The 23,095-nt window shown below is 39.1% G+C and overlaps 1 protein-coding gene across 1 annotated transcript in view; it reads left to right on the forward strand.

Annotated features, from left to right (window-relative positions):
* The window catches only part of PLA2R1 (phospholipase A2 receptor 1), a 126,492-nt gene that overhangs the window by 61,630 nt on the left and 41,767 nt on the right, over window positions 1-23,095 (forward strand). Inside the window, exons 11-14 of the mRNA XM_064287449.1 lie at window positions 679-791; window positions 8,090-8,259; window positions 19,367-19,569; window positions 21,919-22,064. Of these exons, the coding sequence (XP_064143519.1) occupies window positions 679-791; window positions 8,090-8,259; window positions 19,367-19,569; window positions 21,919-22,064 (632 nt within the window). The remainder of the gene's footprint in view (window positions 1-678; window positions 792-8,089; window positions 8,260-19,366; window positions 19,570-21,918; window positions 22,065-23,095) is intronic.

Consider the following 23,095-nt stretch of genomic DNA (forward strand, 5'->3'; position numbering starts at 1 on the left):
TGAAGACTGTGTGTGTATGTGTGTTCATTTGCTTTTTTCCTCTAAATTTTATTGCTGCTGTTGAGAATATACACTAATTCGACAGTTTCTACATGTACAATTTAGTGACACTGATTATATTCTTCAAGTTGTGCAACCATGCTCACCCTCCTTGTCTGAGTTGTTCCTCTCTCATTAGCATAAACTCCCTGCCCCCTAAGGTTCCTGTCTAATCTTTTGAGTTGCTATTGTCAATTTGATCCCGTATAGGTAGTTCTTAAAAGAGTATGATGCTCAAAACAGATCTTTTTTACTAGTTAAGCTAAATTATTGTTTGGTTTTAAGATGGCTTCAGGGGATATTTTTGGTTTAAGGCTTAAAGATTATCTCAGGGCAATAGTTTCAGGGGTTCATCCACCCTCCATGACTCTAGAAAGTCTACAACCCATGAGAATTTGAAATTCTGTATTTTGGTCAGGATTCTTCTATGGAATCATTTGTAAAATGTTTTAAATGTAACAGTGACTGTAGCTAATATCATCACCAGATAAAATAAAGATACCAAGACAAAAATTCAAGGAGTTTGAGTGGGTCGGAGAAGAAAGTTATTTCGGTGGTAAATGAGAATACACAAAAAAAGTTATTTTGCCATATAACTAAATCAGATTTATCTCCTTAATTTCCTTTTTCTTTTTTAAGGGATGGGAGAGACACAGTGGGTTCTGTTACAAAATCGACACAGTCCTCCGAAGTTTTGACCATGCATCCAGTGGTTACTACTGTCCTCCTGCACTTGTAACCATTACAAACAGGTAAAATAATTTTCTAACAGAACCGCGACTGTCATGCTTTGACATGAGGGCTCTTAGAATGATAAAATCTAGCTACAACGAGTAACCTGTCAAAATCAAAAGCTCGTCATACATTATAGTATTAAATTATTTATTGAGTTGAATTGAAATCATGCAATGTTATTACTAAACTGATTTCGTGTAACATATACTATAATTTAAGATTACTTTTTACATACCATAAAGATTTATTAATTATCTAACATTGCCAATATAGTCACTTGTATTAGGTTTTACCTTCTAACCGCTTATAATAGAAAAGAAATTTATTATTTAACGATTATTTTTTTAACAAAATGTGTGTGAAGTTTTTATTTGTTAGGTTTTTGTTTGGTTTTTTCGTTTTTTGTAGAGGGTTTCAAATGCTTCCTCATTGCTTCGTAGGTTTATTTTTATTTAGATGTAGACTTTCTCTGTGCACAGGTGTCTTCCTGACATTAAGAGAGAAACTGTGTGCTTTTTACGCTCCAGTCAATTCCCAGCCTGCTACAGATGTGTAACAGGGGATAAAAATACCAGCCACGGATGTGACCTCAATGTTACTATCAATGCCAGGAGGACAGTGAAGGCTGGAGACTGGTTCCTCTATGTGACAACGGAAGCAGGACAGAACATTTGTTTTTTTGCCTAGGCCATTGCCTTTAAAAATATCCACTGAATGCCAGGAAACAGGGTAACTAGTGCTGTAGTTTTATCTAAAGACCCTTCACATGTAAGTCTAATCTGTAGAGGGAGGAATTTCTGTGTGTTTTCTCTGGTCTCCCCACATAGGAAGGCAACATTCGAAGTCACAACCATTTCCTTCTTCCTCTTACACTCTTATCTTCCTGTCTTCTTTCCTGTCCTTTTCCTCCACACAGTCCCCAGGAATGCACACACATGCATGTATGTGCATGCAGGCAAGTGCAGGTAAACACACACACACACACACACACACACAGGAATGGATGAATGGATTAGACAGCATTTGACAGAATAAATTCCCTAAGAAGTATTTTATGCCCAGGAGACACTTCCTCCAAGATATAGTACTACTTTTGCTAGATTTCAGAATTGTTTTTAGTTCTACCTGTCTCCTTCCTGGATAAAACCATCGGGCAGAAGAAAGCTTTTATCTCCTCCACCTGGTAACCTGCTGAAATGACTTCAAGAGCGTCTTAGGTTGGGAGTCCTCCAGGCAGTGAGTCAAAATTGAACTTCATTCAAGAGCCTGACCAAAAAAGCTGTGCTTTCTTGTTAATTATAATTTAATTACATTTTTCACTGAAGAAAATAAGCCTAATCATTTCACTTATTTCTTATGTTTTATTCTTTCTATTTTTGTTGTTTAATTTCGAGTGCCTGTTACATACCTGGCACTGTGTTAACTACCTTGCAGATGTTATCTGACCACACAAAAATTAATAGTCAAGAGCTCATTAGAAAATTATTTATCGAGTACCTGTTTTTGTGAGAGGTGCCATATTAAACACAGACGTACTGTACAAAAGGAAAAAGGCATGGTGTAATTGTCCAGGTGCTATGTATAGTTAACACAACTGAAGCGATAGAACAGAAACACATGAAACAAGCAAAGAAGACTGAATAACACAATAAATGAATAAACTCAAGGTAACATTTTTGATAGCCCATAAAGCCAAAGTGACCCAAGGTGAGGCAGAAATCTGTTAGCGCTAAAATGCTTCATATTCTAAGACCCCTTAGGGACCTCATACAAATGATGGAAAGTGTTTTATTTCCCCCCGAAATAAAACTATGTTTCATTTTCCCCCAAACTGTATACAAGAGTACGTTATGAATACTTGAAATGTCTTCTCTGATAAACTGTATTCGACAGCCAGGAGTCCCGGGGTGGTGCCAACAGTTAACGTGTTGCTAAAACCAGTTCCTGTTGAATCACCTCCAACTCATGGCAACCCCACGTGTGTCAGAGTAAAACTGGACTCCATAGAGTTTTCAGTGGCTGCTTTTTCAGAAGTACATCGCCAGGCCTTTCTTCCAAGGTGCCTCTGGATGGACTTGAACCGCCAACATTATGGTTAGCAGCCAAGCGCAGTAACCATTTTCACCCCCCAACGAACATACACGTACACTATCCTGCAAACATAGCTACAGCCACAGCAGTGACTCTAACACAGGAATCGAGAGTTGAGGAAATTCTTCATTTTTATTAATTCAGACCCCACCAGATAAGAAAAAAGGATCCGTACTGCCCTGCTCTTTGAGTGACAGTACAGGTTTAAGAGTAAACCATCCAAATATTTTTCAATAGCATCTTTCGTCTTCGAAGGTTGGGCAGTAGGTGGAAACTCTTCTCAGATCCAGGAGTGTCCACTAGCAACCTTGGTAATCATTTCCTTCCATTACTGATTTCCTGTTTGAGTTAGGACACTCCTGTCACTCACCAGTACCCAAGCTTGTAGTTGCTAATTGATTTTCTACTCCTCTGCACAATTGACTGACAGGTTTGATGGGCACAATTAGAACCACCTGCTACAAATTACTTATTTCTTTTGTTATCTGGCAACTGCTTCTGATCTTGAACTTTTAGCACTCTGTGGGATAGAGAGGGGAAACAAAACGGACCCTTATTCCTGAAAAGCAGAATTCTACTTACTTGTTCACTGGTACAAAACTTTTTTAGACCTGGCAGCTTTGTTTCCAGACAGAACGTGAATGCAAAATCTGAGTTCCAAGGGTTCCATGGATGATTGTTTAAATGCACCTATATCTGTACCTTGAATCAGTTGGTCATGGAATATTGGTACAAGTAATCCACATGACATTTGATTGCATGAATTTCATCAAAAAATGAGAAGTCCTACAATAGCTCATTTTCTCCCAGATTTAAATGTGCATTATTTTCAAGCACTTTTACAGTTCTGCTATTCTCTGAAATGGCCATCACTTCCGAACACTTTGCAGTTAACTTTATTTTAAAATCACATTTTAGTTATCCTCTTTAAAATAACACAACAACATTCTCAATGGTACAAATTCAAGCAAGCCAGAAGAATACAGAGTAAAAAACAAAAGTGGCCCCTTTGTCTCTATCCCTTCTCCCTCTCCCATCAAACCCCCTCTTTTCACCAAAGGTGACCACCGTTAACGGTTTGGAATTTGCTCTTGCAGGTTTATTTCTTGTGTCTATATTAAGTATATTTTCTGAGCCTGTATTCTCTTTCAAACTTTTACAAGAAACAATATCCAAAAACTTAATATTTCAAGTTCTTAAGGAATATCACCAGAAACTTCTTGCAATACTGTTCATGGTATGTCTCACATTTTAAAACTACCGATATTTTATTTTCATTATTTAACAAAAAGACAAAAAACTGGTCATTTATATGGTTTTGGTTTTTTCACAATAAAGTAAGTTATTTGAAAATGGCATAAAAATATTAACAATTGTGCTGTTGGGAGAAATCCAGATTGTGGCTACTCAGTTCAAAGCCAAGTCCCTTCTAACTGGATCTCCAACCTTCTCATATGTAAGGGCTACCTCTATATTTTTTTAATTGAAATAGCTCTCTAGGAAAATTACTTCCAAACTTTGCCTTACTTTTTTTCAATCTCTAGTTTTAGGTAATACAAACAAAAGTATTATATGACTGCTGTCTGCTTAGTACTGTGTTATTCACAGACAAGAGACGTTCTTTTTTCAGTTACACATGTCACTGGCAAAACTGATAAAGAAATATAATGCTCAATTAGAGATTTAATCATAAAAACACCTCCTTTTTGAATGTGCATTTTTTGAAATGCAAAATGTTAATTCTAAAATGGAAACATTTGCTAAAATAGTATAAAAATTTCCTAAAGTAATATGCTAAAATTATTTATCTTTGTATTTTCTTTTTTAAAATTAAATTTTAATATTTAGCACCATGAGCAATGCCTTCTTTACTTGTCAAACTTATGAAAGGTCAAGACATAGTTTTCTTTCAGACTGAAAATATTTTTCTTGTTTAGACTGAAAATGCACACTTGATTTCTTAACTTTTTAAAGGAGTTTATTGGGAAAATTAATTTACTTCTGATTTTAAGAATTAGTCTCCTATAAAATTTGATCTTGTAAATAGGTAAACATAAGCAAAAAAAAAAAATTATCATTTGTTTTTTGAAAGAATAACAATGTTTACCGAATTACTTAGAGATAACATGTACGTGCGATTATTTTTCATTCCATACAATTATTTTTTGTTCCTTAAATCATAACAACATTTGAATTAAACATCCTTCATGAAACCAAACAAAAAGGCCAAATAATATAAAACTTCAGCATAATCTCAAGTGAATAATTTTAGAACCAAAGCAAAAAAAAAAATAAAATCCATGGCCACCGAGTCAGTTCCGACTCATGGCAACCCCATGCGTTTCAGAGTAGAACTGCACGCCATTAGGGTTTCCAATGGCTGTATTCTTGTATTCTTATGAAAGTAGATCACCAGGCCTTTCTCCTACGGCACCCCTGGGTAGGGCCCAAAAAAGACTTTAAAAGGTCATCTCTATTACCATAATCCACAGTTTTCATAATCCTTTTAGTATTTGAAATTAAATAGTGGGTAGTAAAGAACATAAAGTGTTCTCTTGTTTCTTTATCAGTTGGAAACAGACGCTCAAGAGATTGCACGGCATTATCCAGAGCTAATTCTCTTAGAATATACGGTTTAGAAGAAAGACACATTTGCTGAATTTCTGTCACAATACTGCCATCTCTTAAACTGGATAGAGAAACCGGAGCCTGCTTAAAAGATACACTTGCCAATTCATAAAGCAGAAGGCATCTATTGTTTTAAACGATGATAAATGAATATAAAATAGCAAATTAGAATGAACTGAAGAAATCTAAAACCAAGAGGGGACAAAAGCAAAATGTTGTCATGAATAATGATACCAAAGGTCAGCTTCACATAGAACATTATTTCCTTCTGTTGTCTGATAAACGTAGAAAGTATGGATAGAAGTCCCTGGGCAGTGCAAGTGGTTTGAGCTTGGCTACGAATGGAAAGGTTGTTAGTTCGAACCCACCCAGCAGCACCACAGGCCTGGTAACGTACTTCCATAACGTCACGTCTGTTGAAAACACTGTGGAGCACAGATCTACTCTAAAACACATGGGGTCACCGTGAGGTGGAATTGACTTGGCAGTAAGTATACATAAAGTACAAAAAAAAAAAAAGTAGTTCTACATAAAAAGGTTTAAGTGAGAAAACGGAGGGAACCTGTCCCTGCAAAAAGTAGAAGGTATGGATATAGAAGGAAATGGAAGAACCAGCTCTGTCCCCTGCGCTTAGGACCAGCGCAGTGATTAGTGGTGCCAGCCACAGCGCCCACCATGCAGTGCCTCACTGGCCTCCTAACTTCAGTTTTAGGCTCCGGATGTGCATGATAATGACGCTCCTGTGCCTCAGAGGGGCGAGGGAAAAGTAGTCATCTGTTACAGAAGCAGGAACTGAGGGAAGCAAAAGGGTACTTACGGCAGCATCCGGGAAGTATTTAGCTTTATATACCTTCCTTTCGAAGCACATTTACATAAGGTTTGGCCACTGTGATGTGGTTAAAAAAGAACTTCTGTGATTTCAAATGGGTGCTGTTTAAATATTTTCTGCAGATACTGTAACAGAGCATCTGCAGAAAGTATTTACTAAAGCAAGATGAAAATCCGTATGCTCTGCAAGGGTGAGCACCACGATGCCGAAGAGCGCTAAATGTCGCCAGTCGTGTTCGTGAGCTTCAGAAGGCAGTTCAAAAGTTTACTCCATTTTGTTCTTTTCTCTTTCCCTTCCCTATTTCCTCTGAAGGCGCCTCTATTCTTAAATAACCCTATTGCTTTTCTTCCCTTATTAAGTTAAGGCTTCATGGCAATGAAAAAAAAAACCAAAATTGGATTAAAAAGTCTAATTTGCTTTCTTTTTAGGTTCCCTGGATAATTTCAACAGGCCTGTCTTTTCCCGTTGACTCAGTGGGTCTGCTCAGAGTTTGCAATTTGTTCCTTCTAAACTTTACACATTTTTAAAACAAACTTCTCCAGATACGTAATTTCAAACTGAGCTTAAAACTTCAATGCTAGCTAAACATTTTTTAACATTCACTTTTTCCTGTTAGGTATTCATATGGAAGCAGATACACAGGTTTTCAAAATTCTGCTTTTGATGTATTGATGTTGGAAAGGGAGCTGGCACCAATAACTGAACACGAATTCATTTAGCTGTTTGGGGAAAATATTACAAATATACTTTTCTAGATTACTTCCTAGGGTTTTAAATTTATCTACAGTAAAAAATGCACATTTGATCACGTTTAAATAAGCCAAGACTCCGTGTTCTGTGAACAAACTGACTTGGGAGACATAAAATCGTATTCCAATTCCTATGGCTTTTCTCACAAGGCAAGTGTGGTAAGTAAATGTAAACTCTATGTTCCAAACCAAAAAACCAAACCCATTACTGTGGAGTCATTTCCCACTCATGGTGAGCCCGTGTGTTACAGGGCAGAACTGCTCCATAGGATCTTCTTGGCTGTAATCTTTACAAAAGCAGGTCTCTAGGCCTTTCTTTCACAGTGCTGCTGGGTGCGTTTGAACTGCCAACCTTTAGGTTAGTAGTCTACCACAAACTGTTTGTACCACCAGGGGCCTCTTGCTCTCGGTACTCCTCTTATTACAAATCTCAGTGGCCCTTTTGTCATCTTCCTAGTATACATCACTGGGAGGGCTCACTTAGGGAAGGGGTTGTCAGATGTTAATCTGCCCATTTCACAAGGCTCAGAAGGGTTCAGTGACTTGCTGAAGGTTTCAGAACTAGTAGGGGTCAGAAGTCGAACTCCAGGCTCCTAAGCTGTAACTCAAAAAGCGTAACAGTCTTGCTTTCTCCTCCCCTCTGCCCGCCCCCACCTCACTTACCGTCCCTGTGGTAAGGCATGTGGCCTAATTATAAAACAGAGTACATGTTGCTCCAATAAGTACCCTGCTGGCTATGTGGACCTTATCGCCTACGCTCCATAACTGGAACTGGACCCTTTCTTGAAAGAATTAAGCCTTGTCAGTCAAATTCTCCTCACTCATGTGTTTCTGGGAATAGCACTGACATTTAGCATTTATCAGTAATGTTCAAGGCCTTCAAGTATTTTTCTGTTCCATGCTCTAAAGAATTAATAAGTGCTTACTCTGGTGCCATTCTGAGCACCTCATTATGTTTTAATGACATTTTGTATTGCCCAGCAACTTAATATAACCATTTCCTATTTCCCTTATTAAGGTTTGAACAGGCTTTTATTACCAGTTTGATCAGTAGTGTGGTAAAAACGAAAGACAGTTATTTTTGGATAGCTCTTCAAGACCAAAATGGCACAGGAGAGTACACTTGGAAGGCAGCAGGGCAGAAGTCTGAGCCGGTGCAGTACACACACTGGAACGCACATCAGCCGCGTGAGTACAATGGATTGTACTACCCACGCTTTCTCAGTTGCTACTCTTGTGTTCTTTGCCTGAAATTTCTTGCCTTCCTTGATCCATCTCCTTTGATTCTTCCTTAATGTTTTTGCAATGTCTACATCAATTAAAGCCATTATCATTGGTTTTCAGGGAGTGACATATTGGTTGGTCATTTTTTAAAGTGTAACCCATATGAGCTACTTGGCATGTTCACAGTATAGATTCATTGCCCAAAGACCCCACATACCTTTACTAGCAGGAAGTTCAGTTTCTCCTTCTTAGGCTTTTTCCCCCATCCCCTTTCATTGTCCCAGTCTCAGGGGCTTCCTCAGTCCAGAATACTTCAAGCACAGTAGAGAAAGGGAATGGGCATATCTAGTCAATCAGTTCACCCTCCACGGACTTCTGTGGTTTCTTACCCAAAATCACAGAGTTATAGCTCTTTTAGTTCACCCTCATCTGCTCAACTCTTCATCCCAAAACATGAAACTTCCAGGTTGGCCAGCTCCAGAGAAGCTAATGGCTTCAATTACAACCTCTACCAGAACCAGCCCCTGTGGAACAACCTGACTTAGTCCCTGTGTTAAGCTCAGGTCACCAACCAAGGACCCTCCACCCACTGCCTCGGGGTGAGCTAATGTTTCGATGCTTTGGTGCCTTTCTTGCTCTATCAGTGCTATCCCAATAGACAACACAGCAGGTGGCCTCTGTTTATATCTAGAGGAAATGAGGTAGGGGACTCAGGCCCTTCCCTCCCTGGACTCCTTGTGCAAATTGGTCTGCTCCATCCTCACAGCTCTATATACCAAGGTAAAGATAGTGTTTACTAAGACACATCTTTTTCCATTCTGGCTTTTAATCTTTTTGTGTTCTCGTACTTACTGTAAAGAGCCTTCGTGGTGCAGTGGTTAAGCACTCAGCTGCTAACTGAAAGGTCAGCAGTTTGAATCCACCCTGTGGCCCTGCGGGAGAAAGATGTGGCAGTCTGATTCCGTAAAGCTTTACAGCGTTGGAACCCCTATGAGGCAGTTCTTCCCAGTCCTTTAAGATGGCTATGAGTCCAAATAGACTCAATGGTGATGGGTTTTTATACCGAATGTCTCTCTTATAAACAACATATGGCTGAATTTTAAAAATCCCATTCATACTATCTTTGTCTTTTACCTATGGAGTTTGGTCTGCTTACATTAATTGTGATTATGGATATAATTGGATTTACTTCTGCCATCTTATTATATCCTTTCTATTTGTCCTCTATTTTTCAGTTTCATCTTTCTCCTTTCTTTTCATCTTTTGGATTTTTGTTCGTTTCTTTTCTTTTTTCGTTCTATTTTACTCTCATTATTTATCTGGAAGTTATATTTTCTAAGTTTCTTAAACTAGTGGCTAAACCAGCAATTTTAACATGCATTCTTATCTTAAAATCAAACATTCATCAATATTTTTATTCTCATTTTTAAAATTATCCTGATTTATATTTTACTATTGCTATCTACTATTTTGATCTATTTCACTTCTATTAGCTGTTACTGTCATTGTTTATATAGTAAATATTTCGTTTAGATGCACTCATATATGTTTTAGTAAATATTCCATTGCTTTGGCTCTAGTGAATGAAACCAACAAAACACTGAGCAGCTATTAGGAATCATAGTAGTTCCATGCAACTGGAGAGTAGGGTATATGGAGAGTGTTGTATTAGCTGCCTTTGATTCAGCCCACAACTCATAGTGACCCCGTGCACAACAGAACAAAATGCTGCCCAGCTCATGGTTGGTAGCGGATTGGACCATTGTGATCCATAGGATTTTCATTGCTTGATTTTTGGAAGTAAATCACCAGGCCTTTTTTCCTGGTCCATCTTTGCTTAGAAGCTCCGCTGAACCCTGTTCAGCATCATAGCAACACACGAGCCTCCACTGACAGATGGGTGGTGGCTGTGCATGAGGTGTATTGGCCAAGAATCGAACCCAGGTCTCCTGCATGGAGGATGAGAGTTCTACCACTAAACTCTCACTGTCTCCATGTGGAGAGTAGTGCATATAAAAAACAAAGCCAGAGAGTTTATATTAAAACTACTACTTAATATTACAAACGAAAGTGTTTTCGATTATTCTCTAGATACTGGGAAGCCATTAAAGGTTTTGAGGCAAGAAAATATTAGGATCAGAAGTGTTCTTCACTGAGGGTGTGAAGTAGGATGATACCAATGGTTATAAGAGAAAAGACAGCAGTATGGCATGTGGGGAAGAACTCCCACTATCAAATCAGACTCAAGTTCAAATCCTAGCCGTGAGATATTAGGGAAGTTACTTAATCTCTCTATATCTTCATTTCCTCGTCTTTAAGATAAAGATAGTAATAGTATCTACCTCATAAAATTATTGCGAGGATTAAATTAATTATTACATATTTCCTGGTTCACCGTAAACACTCAATAAATATATGTCCTTTTATTACAGAGAATGAATTGCAGAATGTTGCTTAAAGCTATAGAGAGCACCATTGTTAGCTTATTAGGGCTCCTCATCCATACATTGTAAGATTTGGACCTGCTCTGTGCTTGCCCAGCCACCAGTGCGAGCATGCAGAAAATGACAAAGTTCTAAAGGATGGTCTGGTTGGTGCCTACTCCCCTAGGTTTTCTCAACATTTATGAGCCAATGTTGAACGTTGAAAACAAAAAGAGACAGGTCAAAGACAGTCAATTAACATTCTGTCAGTTGAGTGTTATTGCTGTTGTTGGGTGCTGTAGAATCGATTTTTGGCTCATGGTGACCACAGGTGTTGCAGAGTAGAACTGCCCCATAGGGTTTTCTAGGCTGTAATCTCTGGGGTAGTTCTACTCTGTCACATATGGTCGCTATGAGTCGGAATCAACTCAATGGCACTCAACAACAATCTTCACAGGAGCAGATCTCCAGGTCTTTTCTCCCTCGGAGCCACTGGGTGGGCTTAAACTGCCAGCTGTTTGCTTAGCAACCTAGCACTTAACCATTGTGCCACTGGGGCTCCTTCTCAGTTGAATATATAATATAATTTAAAAACCTATACTTTTTTAAGATGCTTGCAAGATGAAGTTAAAAATTAGACTGTTAGGTGCAAGAATCAGTTTAAGAACCTTGTATAGATATTTGTGACTTTGCATAGCTCTAAGTAACAAACATCACAATTTGCTCAGTAGAATAATCTTCTCACTCTACAAATCTATGAATATTATTAAAATGCAGAGAGTAGTGAATTTCCACGTCATACTATTACCCCAGAAACTAAAAGTTCGGGTATCATTTCTAATATACCTTGGAATTTTGTTAGGAATGTCTCTACGTGTCAAAATAGATTAATACATTTTGAGTAGACAAAATTCTTAGTTTTTAATATTACCTTCCTTGGGGCATATTTGGATGTCTAAAATTTAGAATCGGAGCAGAGCTCCTTGTCATTCATAAGTTTCTGCTGTAATTTATTTGAGTGGCACTACTCATTCTCTTCACCCTGAAGCAAAAATAACGCCGTGATGCTCAGTTTGGCTGCTCATGCTGATTGACATTGAGTAAATTGTCTCTGAATAAGATGAAAATGTAAATCTTTTTTGAAGAAAATAGCAATATAAAACCCCCCATGTTTCTCTTTTTCTTTTAAATTGTAGCTTGCAGAAACACCGCCTAAATCACATTTTCTTTCTTGTCTGTCACAAAAGAACCCATTAGCTTGGTCCCCATGTCAGAATCTTAATCCAGCTCAGATTGACTAAATAAATTGACCAGTGAACAGGAAGCCTGCAGCTTTTTATAAACTCAGCCAAGACTCTTTCCTTATGTCATACCAGCCAAATAGTCAATCTGTGATGAAATCAGTTTGTCATTTTTTTCAACTTTGTATTATGCTGACAGAATAGGATAATGAACCGCTGTGCACCCACCACTCAGCTTCATCCATTATCAACTCATGGCCACTCTTCTTTCATGTATTCCCCCATCCAATCCCCCCAATTCCCATATTTTTTCATAGCAAATTCCAGACATCATATTGTTTCATCCATAAATATTTCAGTATGTATCTCTAAAGATAAACCTTCCTTTATAAAAAAAAAAAAGTGAGACTGTAATACAATTACCACACATTAAAACAATCAACTATAATTCCATAATTTCATCAAATCTTCAGTTAATGCTCAAATTTCTAAATGACTTCATAAATATTAAATAATCTTGTTTACAGTTTATTTGAAACAGGATCCAAATAAGGCTTAGACATTGCAATTGCTTGATAGATCTCAGAGAGTCTGTTTTAGTCTCTAAGTTTTCTTCTCATTCCACCCCCCTCCTTTACTTTTTTTAAGATTCATTTGTTGATGAAAATGGATTGTTTGTCCTATAGTCTGGGCCTTGTTGACTGTATCCTCATCATGTTGTTTAATGTTTTACTCTATCTTCTTTATTTTCCATAAACTTGGTGTTTTTATTTTTTTTAAGTTAGAATTAGAAGCCTGCTGAAATTCAGATTTGCTTTTTGTTCTTTAGAAACCCTATTCATAAGTACTGGTGCCCTTTACCTGGAGTCATATAGAGTCCAATTTTCTCTCTTTTTGTGATGGTAGTAGCCATTGGTGATCAATGCCTAGGTTCATTAATTCATTAGGAATTTCTCATGTATAAGCTGGCATATTTCTATAAAGAGGTAATGTCCTTCAATCAATTCTTTGGCTACCCTGTGGTGTGCTTTTTATAGGAAAGACAATAAATGCTAATTTTTTTTTCCTTTATTTGCAAGTTTTCACAATGATTGTTCATTAGCATCTTCCAACAGAGACTAGAGTTTTCTTTTTTGACATTATTATGAAGTAAGAGTTTTAAATGTATCTGATATGTTTCAATCCATTGCAGTTATTAACCTTTTTGATGCTCAAATTACCCCATCTTTGACCAATGAGACTCTCTTTGAAGACTACCTCCTGAGTCCTTTTGATATGACTTTAGTAGTCTTTGACACTGCTCTTGGTTTCTGGTATGACAAGATGTACATTTCCTGCTCTAGACCTAGAAGCATTCATTCATCAAGGAACTGTGCTTCCTTTTAATGGAAATGGTATTATTTTAGTATCAATATCTAGGCACAGGAGTACTCATTGCACGTTATTGTTTTTAGGCCATTTCGATAGAGCTAGGAAATGTGTCTGTGTGTCTGTGTGTGTGTACATGCATGTGTGTGTGTAAAAGTCAGAACACATCTTAAGTTCAAACTGATATTTCCATTTCAAATTCAGGACTACAAGGTTTTTACTTAACCTGTCTTATATTGTATCTTTCTTTTATGCCAAAAATTCCCATTCTCAAAGACACCAGAAAATTCTGCCATTTGTTTTTCAAAGGCACTCTATGACATTTGGTATTTTGAGAGGGGAAAAAACAGTTTTGATCCATACTAACCAGTGCCACTGATTAAAGGGAATGATGATAAATAGGGCTTTTCTTGTTCAGGGAGAAACTAATAATAGAAACTAAAATGTACTTTGTACTTAGATTAAAGATTCACTATAAATGGAGGCTGCTCTACGGTGGAAGAAAATAGATGAGTTCATACTTGGTGAATTTAAAAAGAAAAAAAAAAAGCCTTTCCCAGTTACATTAGAGTTTCACAGGTAATCTGTATAGAGAGAAAGAAGCACTTCGAGATCACTCTTTTGCCTTCACCCATAACTCAGGCTCTGTGACAGAGTTTTGTGTTTATACATTCAGATACCACTGCAGAGAAGACGTGTTTCACTCATATGGGATAACTCCAGGGTACGTTTACCCCAGTTATTTCGAGTCAATGGAAGATGGAATCCCAGTAGAACAAGTCAGATTTGTTTTCTTGTAAATCCATTTCACATAGTGAGTAGCTTCTAAGAAGCCTGTCAGATGAGCATGCATAACCAGATAAACCACAAAACCAAACCAGTTGCCATCAGGCCAACTCCGGCTCATGGCAACGCCATGTGTGTCTGAGTAGAACTGTGCTCCTTAGGGTTTTCAATGGCTGGTTTTTTGGAAGTAAATCTCCAGGGCTTTTTTTCAGGGTGCCTCTGGGTGGACTTGAACTTCCAACCTTTTGGTTAGCAGCTGAGTGTGTTAAGCATTTATATCCCTCAGGGACTCCGCAAGTAGGTAAGCTGATCCATTTTAAGGCTTATCTGAAATTCACCACCACATAAATGAAGACAAGCTTGGTTTCTTTTCTGAGCACCCCTTGGACATTTCTGAGTCTTTTCATAATCATATAAATAACTGGCATACAAGGAAAATGTGACAGCAGAACTTCAAGGAAGCGCTGTGGCCACCCCAGGGAGGGAAACATTATGACGTGGGAATGAGTGTGAGCTCCATGGGAGAGGAGGGGCATAATTTGAGGGGAAGATTTGTTCATTCATTCGTTTGTCCATCCATCCATTCATTCATTCATTCTCTTACTGATTCCCTGCCCAGCCTGTACCTCAGTATTCTCACAGTAGACCCAAACAAATCTGGTCTCAAATCCCAGATCAAACACTCACTAACTCTATGCTCTTAAGCAAATTACTAAACCTCTGTGCCTCAATTTTTCCATCTGAAAAATGTAGATACTAATACCAACCTCAAGAAGTTTTTTAAATAGGGGGAAAAACATATATAATGTGTAGCATAGTGCCTGGCAGATATACCGCACCCCATAAAATCTCAGACCTTCCCTTGGTGAAGAAAGAGAGAAGGAAAGGGAAGGTGGGTAGGATAGGGGACTTGAAAGGTAAGGATTGGAAAGCATTGTTGCAGGGAATGAGAAAATAACTAGACAGATTCAGGTAAAATAATTGTCTAGAGGCACCGCAGTCCCAGATCTTATTCCCTCCTGCCCTGAAGCCACAAAGAGGCTTTGTCTTCATGTATTTTACCAGAAAGGTGGGAGGTGGAGGCCTTCCTAGCTGAGTTCATTTTATATGGTTACATGTTGCTGTTGTTAGTAGCCCTTTAGTCAGCTCTGACTCATGATGACATTATGTATAAATGTACCAACTTCACAATCAGTGGTATGTTTGTGTCCATTGTTGTGGCCACTGTATCAATTCATCTTGCTGAGGGTTTCCCTCATTTTACTTATTATTTGGATTTGCAGGCAGCCCCATGATATAACCAAACGCCCAGACCCAGTGCCATTGAGTTGAGTCTGACTCATAGTGACCCTGTGGAACAGAGTAGGACTTGCCCCATAGGGTTTCCAAGGCTGTAAACCTTTACAGAAGCAGACTGCCACATCTTTCTCCTGTGGAGCACCTGATGGGTTCAAACCACTAATCTTTCAGTTAGCAGCCAAGTACCTTAACCACTGTGCCATCAGGGCTCTTTCCTCCCGATATAAAGGAAGATTATAAATTCAGTTTATAGCTCCCTTAGCCCAGCCTCACTTTATGACACCACTTTACTGCTTCTTTGGGGCTAAAATTTGGGTCAAATGTTCCATTCAGTTAACCACTTTAGCATACCACTAACACTCCTGCAGCACTTTTCATCTTCATAGCAGTCTACAAACATCTCTTTCTGCCCTAATGAAGATGAGTTGAATATCTATAGTGTCTAAAAGCAAAGCTATTTAATCATTGTCTGATGTGGAAAGTGAGACAAAATGCAAGACAGACAAAAAAGTATATTACATTTTAAACTTGTTGATTCAAACTTTTTAGAAATTCTTCGAACGTGCAGGCAGAACTCATGCCACAAAATCCCAGCTTTTCTAATGAAAAGGGCCATGATAAGAGTAATAGCCACATCTTAGGGGTATTTTTGGACTCTCTGAGTGGTGCAAACGGTTAACACACTTGGTGGGTAACCAAAAGGTTGGAGGTTCCAGTTCATCCATTGGTACCTTGGAAGAAAGGCCTGGTGATCGACTTATGAGAAATCAGCCATTGACAACCCTATGAAACATTGTTCTCTGACACACGTGGGGTTGCCATGAGTCGGAATCTACTCGATGGCAACTGGTGTAGAGGTGTTTTTAGTCTTTCATATCTTAAAGTGTTTTTTCAATCCAGTATTTCATTTAATCCTCATGAAAACCCATGTGAAGAAAAGGAGTTATTATCCCTATATTTTAGATAAGACTTGTTGTGATTAATTAACCTCCTCAAGTTTTGAGTTACTAAATATTTTCACTGGGTCTAGACCCCAGGCTTCATGTTCTGAGTCAGAAGTTCTTTCCACGAGGTGGTCCACCTGTGCTCTGCAGGAACTGGAGATTTCACTGAGGCGCCTCTGGGGCGACTGGGAAAGGAAGGATGGGGGAATCAGGCTGGAGTGCAGGTTTTCCCTTCTTTCAACTAGAGCAACTCCACGGATACATTATGTTCTGGGTTTCCGCGTGTATTTCCACAGTTTAATGATGTTAGAATTTCACTGAGCAGGGCATGCCGCATTTGCTGTATTACTCATGACCCAGCTAGATTCATTCCACAATTACCCTCATCAGGCCTGCACAGCTCCGTACATGGAAGCGGCGGTGGCATGCTATGATCTGTCCCCCAAACCCTTCATCTTCAACACGCGTTAACTCTTCTGGGCCAGTGAGCCGTCTGGTGGCCTTTGTAGTGACCAACTGTCTTTGACTCCCTTTTCTTCTGCATGGGTCACACTTAGCATGTTTCCTCTCTTGGGATCAAGTCATTTTCACATTGGTGAGTCTCCTTGATGCACCAGCACATGCACACATAGGACTGTGAGCCTCCTGCCGATCAATAGGGACTGCCACGTTCAAGGTGATGCCCGGTGCCTACTGCATGGTGTGCACCAGGATTGTTGTAAATATAAACATTCATTCTCTCGCTCCCTTCTTCATTCTCCTCTTTCTTAGAACTCTTTTCCATTCCTTCACGGGAGGCTCTTTTTAATTCTTCCGGTTGTCTGTCTTCTTTATTCTCACTCCTACTCTTCATTTTCCCTCTCCTTAGTCATTCCATGAGCATAAAGCAATCAAAACATGGTTGGTAAGGATAATGCTAGTTACCCTACATCTGTCAAACCTGAAGCCATTAGTTCTGAAGGGAAATTAAGCAAGATAAATATCTAGTACCACATGTCTACATTTTAAAAAGTGCATGTAGGTCCAGAACCATCACAAGTCTTCAGATGTCTCATCTGTAATCATGATTTTTTACAAGCACCCCTTGCAAACTTTTCTCCTTTACATCCTTCAAAACTCAACACAGATGTTACTTCCTGAGAATCTTTCACTGACATCCCCAGGCCGACTCCATCACCCCTGCTGAAGTCTCCCCACAGAACGTTGCACATGCCTCTACTATAACACTTAACACATTTGTTGCAATGGACCCTGTACGTGTCTGTGTCTCCCACTAAACCAGGAATTGTTTTTTGCTTGTTTTATTGATTTTGTTTTGTCTTTCTGTCTCTAGCAGCTGACATACAGCCTAGGCTGACACTTTCTAGATGCACAATTTTGTTGTTTTTGAACGTTGACTATTTAATTATTTGAATGATCACCCCGGAGTCAAGAAAAAAGCAGCTCATTCTTACTCAGTTTTTATTGTTTTCTACTATTCTTCACTGAAATTTCAAGTGTCTTTTTTTTTTTTTTTAGATGTTTTAAGAATTGTATAGATTTTTGCTGGCAAACTTGAAGATCTAAATTCAACTTATAAATTGTTTCTACAGGAAAATATTTTATGTTCCAAAATGTTCAAACACAAGAGAATAAAGTGGGTTTTTTTCCCTAACTAGACGGTGTATCTATCACTTTTCCCAGTATTTCACACAAAGTGTGAAAGTGGAAACAAACATCTCTATACTTCTACTTTTCTTTTAAAAGCCTCTCTCACTCACTGTCTCTTTTTCTTCTGATTTCTGCCCGTGGTTCTGCCCCCACAGTTTCACTGCAGTTAGAATCTACCTCAGTCTGCAATCTCCCGTGGTTTACATTTTGGTTTTTTTGTTGTGTATCCTGCAGTCCTCCTTGAATCCATTATTTATGTCAGTATTTCCCCTGTTGAATCTGGTTCTCTGAGAGTAGCTACTATGCAATCTTCATTGTTGCTCCCTCACAATGGGTTTCAAAGCACAGCATACAGAGTAGGTGCTCAATAAACGGTGAGTTAAGCAAGGGAGAATGAAGAAAACCAAAGACACAAGGGAAAGATTAGTCCAAAGGACTAATGGACTACAAGTACCACAGCCTCCTCCAGACTGAGTCCAGCACAACTAGATGGTGGCCGGCTACCACCACCGACTGCTCTGACAAGGATCACAATAGAGGGTCCCAGACAGTGGTGCCAGAGCTGGAGAAAAATGTAGAACAAAAGTCTAACTCACAAAATAAACAAACAAACAAAAAAAACAGACTTACTGGTCTGACAGAGACTGAAGAAACCCTGAGAATATGACCCCTAGACACCCTTGTAGCTCAGTAATGAAGTCACTCCTCAGGTTCACCCTTCAGCCAAAGATTAGACAGACCCATAAAACAAAACAAGACTAAATGGGCACACCAGCCCAGGGGCAAGGACAAGAAGGCAGGAGGGAAAAAGAAAGCTGGTAATGGGGAACCCAAGGTCGAGAAGGGGAGAGTGTTGACACATCATGGGGTTGGCAACCGATGTCACAAAACAGCGTGTATTAGTTTCATGAGAAGCTAGTTTGCTCTGTAAACCTTCATCTAAAGTACAATTAAAAAAAAAAAAAAAGAAATGGTGAGTTAAATTCTCCTTTGCACACTTAAAAATTGCAATGATTCAAAGTAGAGGGCTGTTGGCAATTGCTGAGATAAGGGGGATATTTCCCTTCCAAGCAGGAACAGCTCCTAGTTACCCATATATACCAACTGAGCTCAAAGCAGACAATGCCCAGATTTTAGGCCCAATAAAATTCAGGCACAACAGTCTCTTTTCTCTCACTTTTTCATCTTCTTTTCTCCAGAGATGAAGAGAAGTAAGATAACCGTTCCAGTAAAACGTCATTTTTCATCTTTATAGCTCTTGTCTGGGTGCTTCGTTATGTTTCAATTACTCAGCACGCTAAAGAGCTGTCTTCTAGGCAAGAAACAGCTGAGTCATCTGGTGCTCGTTTTCTGCTTCTAGGCTACAGTGGCGGCTGCGTTGTCATGCGAGGAAGGAGTCCACCTGGTCGCTGGGAAGTGAAGGACTGCAGACAATTTAAGGCAATGTCCCTATGCAAGCAGCCCCTTGAAATTCGGGGAAAAAATGAGCATGAAGAGAGATGGCCCTTTCACCCTTGCTATCTGGGCTGGGAGTCGGAACCTGGTCTGGCCAGTTGCTTCAAGGTGATGCCAAGGTTACATGGACATTCTCTGCAGGACTGACATTATTTAAATGTGATCTGTGTATCCCAAATTGCTTTATTCCAGCACATAGAACAATGCCTGGCACACAGCAAGTGCTTCATCAATATTTATTGACTGTCTTTGTTCTTTCAATTATATTTGAGTCAGAAAATTGACTTATCGCCCATGGTATTGAAGGCCTCCTCATGAGAACTGATATCTAGGCCAAATCAGTATTGTCCTTATTGCCAAGCATATACCAAACAAATGAGGTGGACATTCATTGGGTATTAAAATGGTACAATTCCATATTGCTGATAAACAAATACATGAAGTCCTTGTTATAGAACAACACCGTTCTGCTGTTAAGTGCCAGCGACTTGAAGATCAAACAAATTAATATATACAGTTTATACACACACACACAAGGAACCCTGGTGGTGCAAGGGTTAAGTGCATAGCTGGTAACCAAAAGGTTGGCAGTTCAAACCCACTCAGCGACTCCATGAGAGAAAGACTTGGGGATCTGCTTCCCTGAAGATTACAGCCTAGAAAACCCTATGGGGCAGTTCTACTCTGTCACATGGGGTCACTATGAATTGGAGCCAACTCGATGGCACCCAGCAACAATTATATATATATATATAAAAATATATATATATACATATATATATACACACACATACACATATATATCATCTATGAAGAACTGTTTATTTGACAATTACCTTTAGAATTCTAGATTTAAATCAATTCCTATAATCATCTTGTCAGAAATACATTTTTTTGGAAATAGGATAATTTTATGTTTGGTGGTTTTGTCTTGATTCCTTTTACAAATAGAGATTCCCCAAACTCTGAGAGAAAGTCCTTTCCTGCTTTGGGCAGAACTCTTCCACACGCGGGGCAGCGTGGACAGTCTCTGTCTCAACATGTTGCAGTCTCACAGATGGCATGGGGTGCATGGCGGGCACTTAGTCTAAATGTGCATGTGTATAATCCTACCCCAAGTTCACGGAATAACAGATCTAGAAGTGACCTCACAGAGCAATAAGTTAAACCCCAGAACTGAGTAAACTGAGGCCAGTGAAAATGAGGTGATTTACTGAAGATCACAGTTATTTACTGACAGTTGGAATAAGTCTCTGGTCCTGGGACTTCCAGTCCAGTGCTTTTCCTACTATATCACCCTCCTAGGTCAACAAACGCATGGTGTGTTTGATGGACATAGATTTATGAATTTAGAGTGATTCAGAAAGAGATTCCCAGAGGATGTGAGTTTTGACACAATTTAAAAGATGGAAAGGCTGTGCTGTGGTCCACAGGACTCAGAAAGCTATTCCTTCTGGTCTCAGCAAATCAGAGCCTGGGAAGGCTGGCTGCAGCATACCTGCCTGGCATCAGAGGCTCAGGCTTAGTGTCACGTGGTTAAAAATGAGGGTGCAGAGGTCAGAGTAGGGAGCACTGTGTCTTTAGGCCCCCACCTCTCTCTTAAATGAAGCCAAAAGCAGACACTTCTTTCGACTGACTTCATGCTACAGTGGGAAAGCTGAAAAAAGAACAGAGAATTTACCACAGGTGAACCACTTTATCTGCTAGTCCAGCTAAGACCCTAGAAATACACGTGACCCTAGGCACCAGCTCTCATATCCTGCCATGGGGTCAGTCAGATTCCTGGTCATCCAGCCAACTCTAATTTGCCACAAGGTGGGAGAGAAATGCATGGACTCTGGAAGCAAGAAGTTCCAGTTCTAATCCTAGCTCTACCAGTTTGTACCCATGTGACCTAAAATTCTTAACCTCTCTGAGCTTGAGTTTCCCCATCCCTTGACAAACATTTATTGAGAAACGAATATATGCTAGCCACAGGAGATTTATAACAAACTCCTCAAGGAGCTTACTTCTTTATAAAGCTGAGTTTATTTATTATACCCCTCACGAATTTGTTGTGAGGATAAAATAAGATAATAGTTTTATAATATCTAGGCATATTCTAAAGATCCCTGGTGGCGCAATGGAAGTGCTTGGCTGCTAGCCAAAAGGTCGGTGGTTTGAACCCACAGCCACTCCTCAGGAGAAAAGACATGGTTATCTGTTCCTATAAAGATTACAGCCTTGGAAAGCCCATAGGGCAGTTCTACTCTGTCATATAGGGTGGCTATGAGTCAGAATTGACTCAAAGGCACACAACAACAGGAACATTCTAGTTCAATAAATGTTATTTATTCTCTTGGGGTCAAGCTTTTCATATACAATAATGACAATTATATTGCTGTTATTTTCCTGTCCTGAATTAAATAGCCCCACCTTATCCATGACAGTATAATTTTTTTTTCTTTTACTATATAGGTATTTCATAGTGAAAAAGTTCTGATGAAAAGAACATGGAGAGAAGCTGAAGCATTTTGTGAAGAATTTGGAGCTCATCTTGCAAGCTTTGCGCACACTGAGGAAGAGAATTTTGTGAATGAGCTCTTACATTCAAAATTTAATTGGTAAATACTTGTTAATATTGAAAAATTACAGTTAAATTTTCAGTCTCCTGGTAATGGCTTCTTAAGGGTGAGTATCCCAAATACTTGTTTAAAATACTAAGTATTTGTTTAAAGCCTAAAACCAACTAGCCACTAGTTCTGGAAGAAAAAATATATACATATAGTTGTATAGTTAGACTGCACCAAGTTCTCATTTCATAAAACAAAGAACAAAATGATGATTATTTTGATATTTGAAATCTTTTCAGTGTGCCTCAAATCACATATTTAGAACTTTTCTGCCAACCTCAGAAATTATCCAGCGCACTGGTTTTCAAAGTGCTGTCTGAGGTGCCCAGGGCTTCCCAGGATCTCCAGAGCAGGAGAGGGTCCAGTGGGCAGAGCTCCAGCCAGTTCACCTTCTTGTTATTCTGTATATAACAGGCTTCTATGTAAGATTTTATATGACAAAAAGACTCCCCACTGATTAAAATAAACAACTCCAGTCCCTGAATTTTACATTTGAGGAAATAGGGGTTTACTTATCTGCCTCCATCTTGCAAGTTTACAGAACCTTGAATTTCACGGAGTTAGAAAATCAAATCACTTTAAATTGGAAGAAAACTAGGAGGTCCTGTGCTACCTCCCACCCACTGCTGGAATTTCTTTCAGCACATTCCCGTGGTCGTCTGCATAATTCCTTCACCTTCCAGAACCTCCTTACTTGGGAGAAAGCCCATTCCATTGTTGGAGGATCACCTTTCTATTGAGCCAGAAATCTGCCTCCCTCAGTTTGGAGCCAGAGCAATACAAATGAAGCCTACTCTATTTTCAAATATTTAAGGAAGCCATCATCATGTCTTCATTCAGTGAGTCCCCCACCCCTTGGCCTCTTTCTCTAGAATGTCAGCATGTTGGGATTATTCTCTCTGGAAGGGGCACTGGAATATGCACAGTTGGCTGGAGAAGCCAAAAGACATAACAGGCAAAATTCTGCCCCTGAGGATGCTGTATTCTAAGAAATTACATGCCTATCTGACGAAAGCAAATGT

The sequence above is a fragment of the Loxodonta africana genome, chromosome 6 (assembly GCF_030014295.1).
Source record: "Loxodonta africana isolate mLoxAfr1 chromosome 6, mLoxAfr1.hap2, whole genome shotgun sequence".
Taxonomy (NCBI): domain Eukaryota; kingdom Metazoa; phylum Chordata; class Mammalia; order Proboscidea; family Elephantidae; genus Loxodonta; species Loxodonta africana.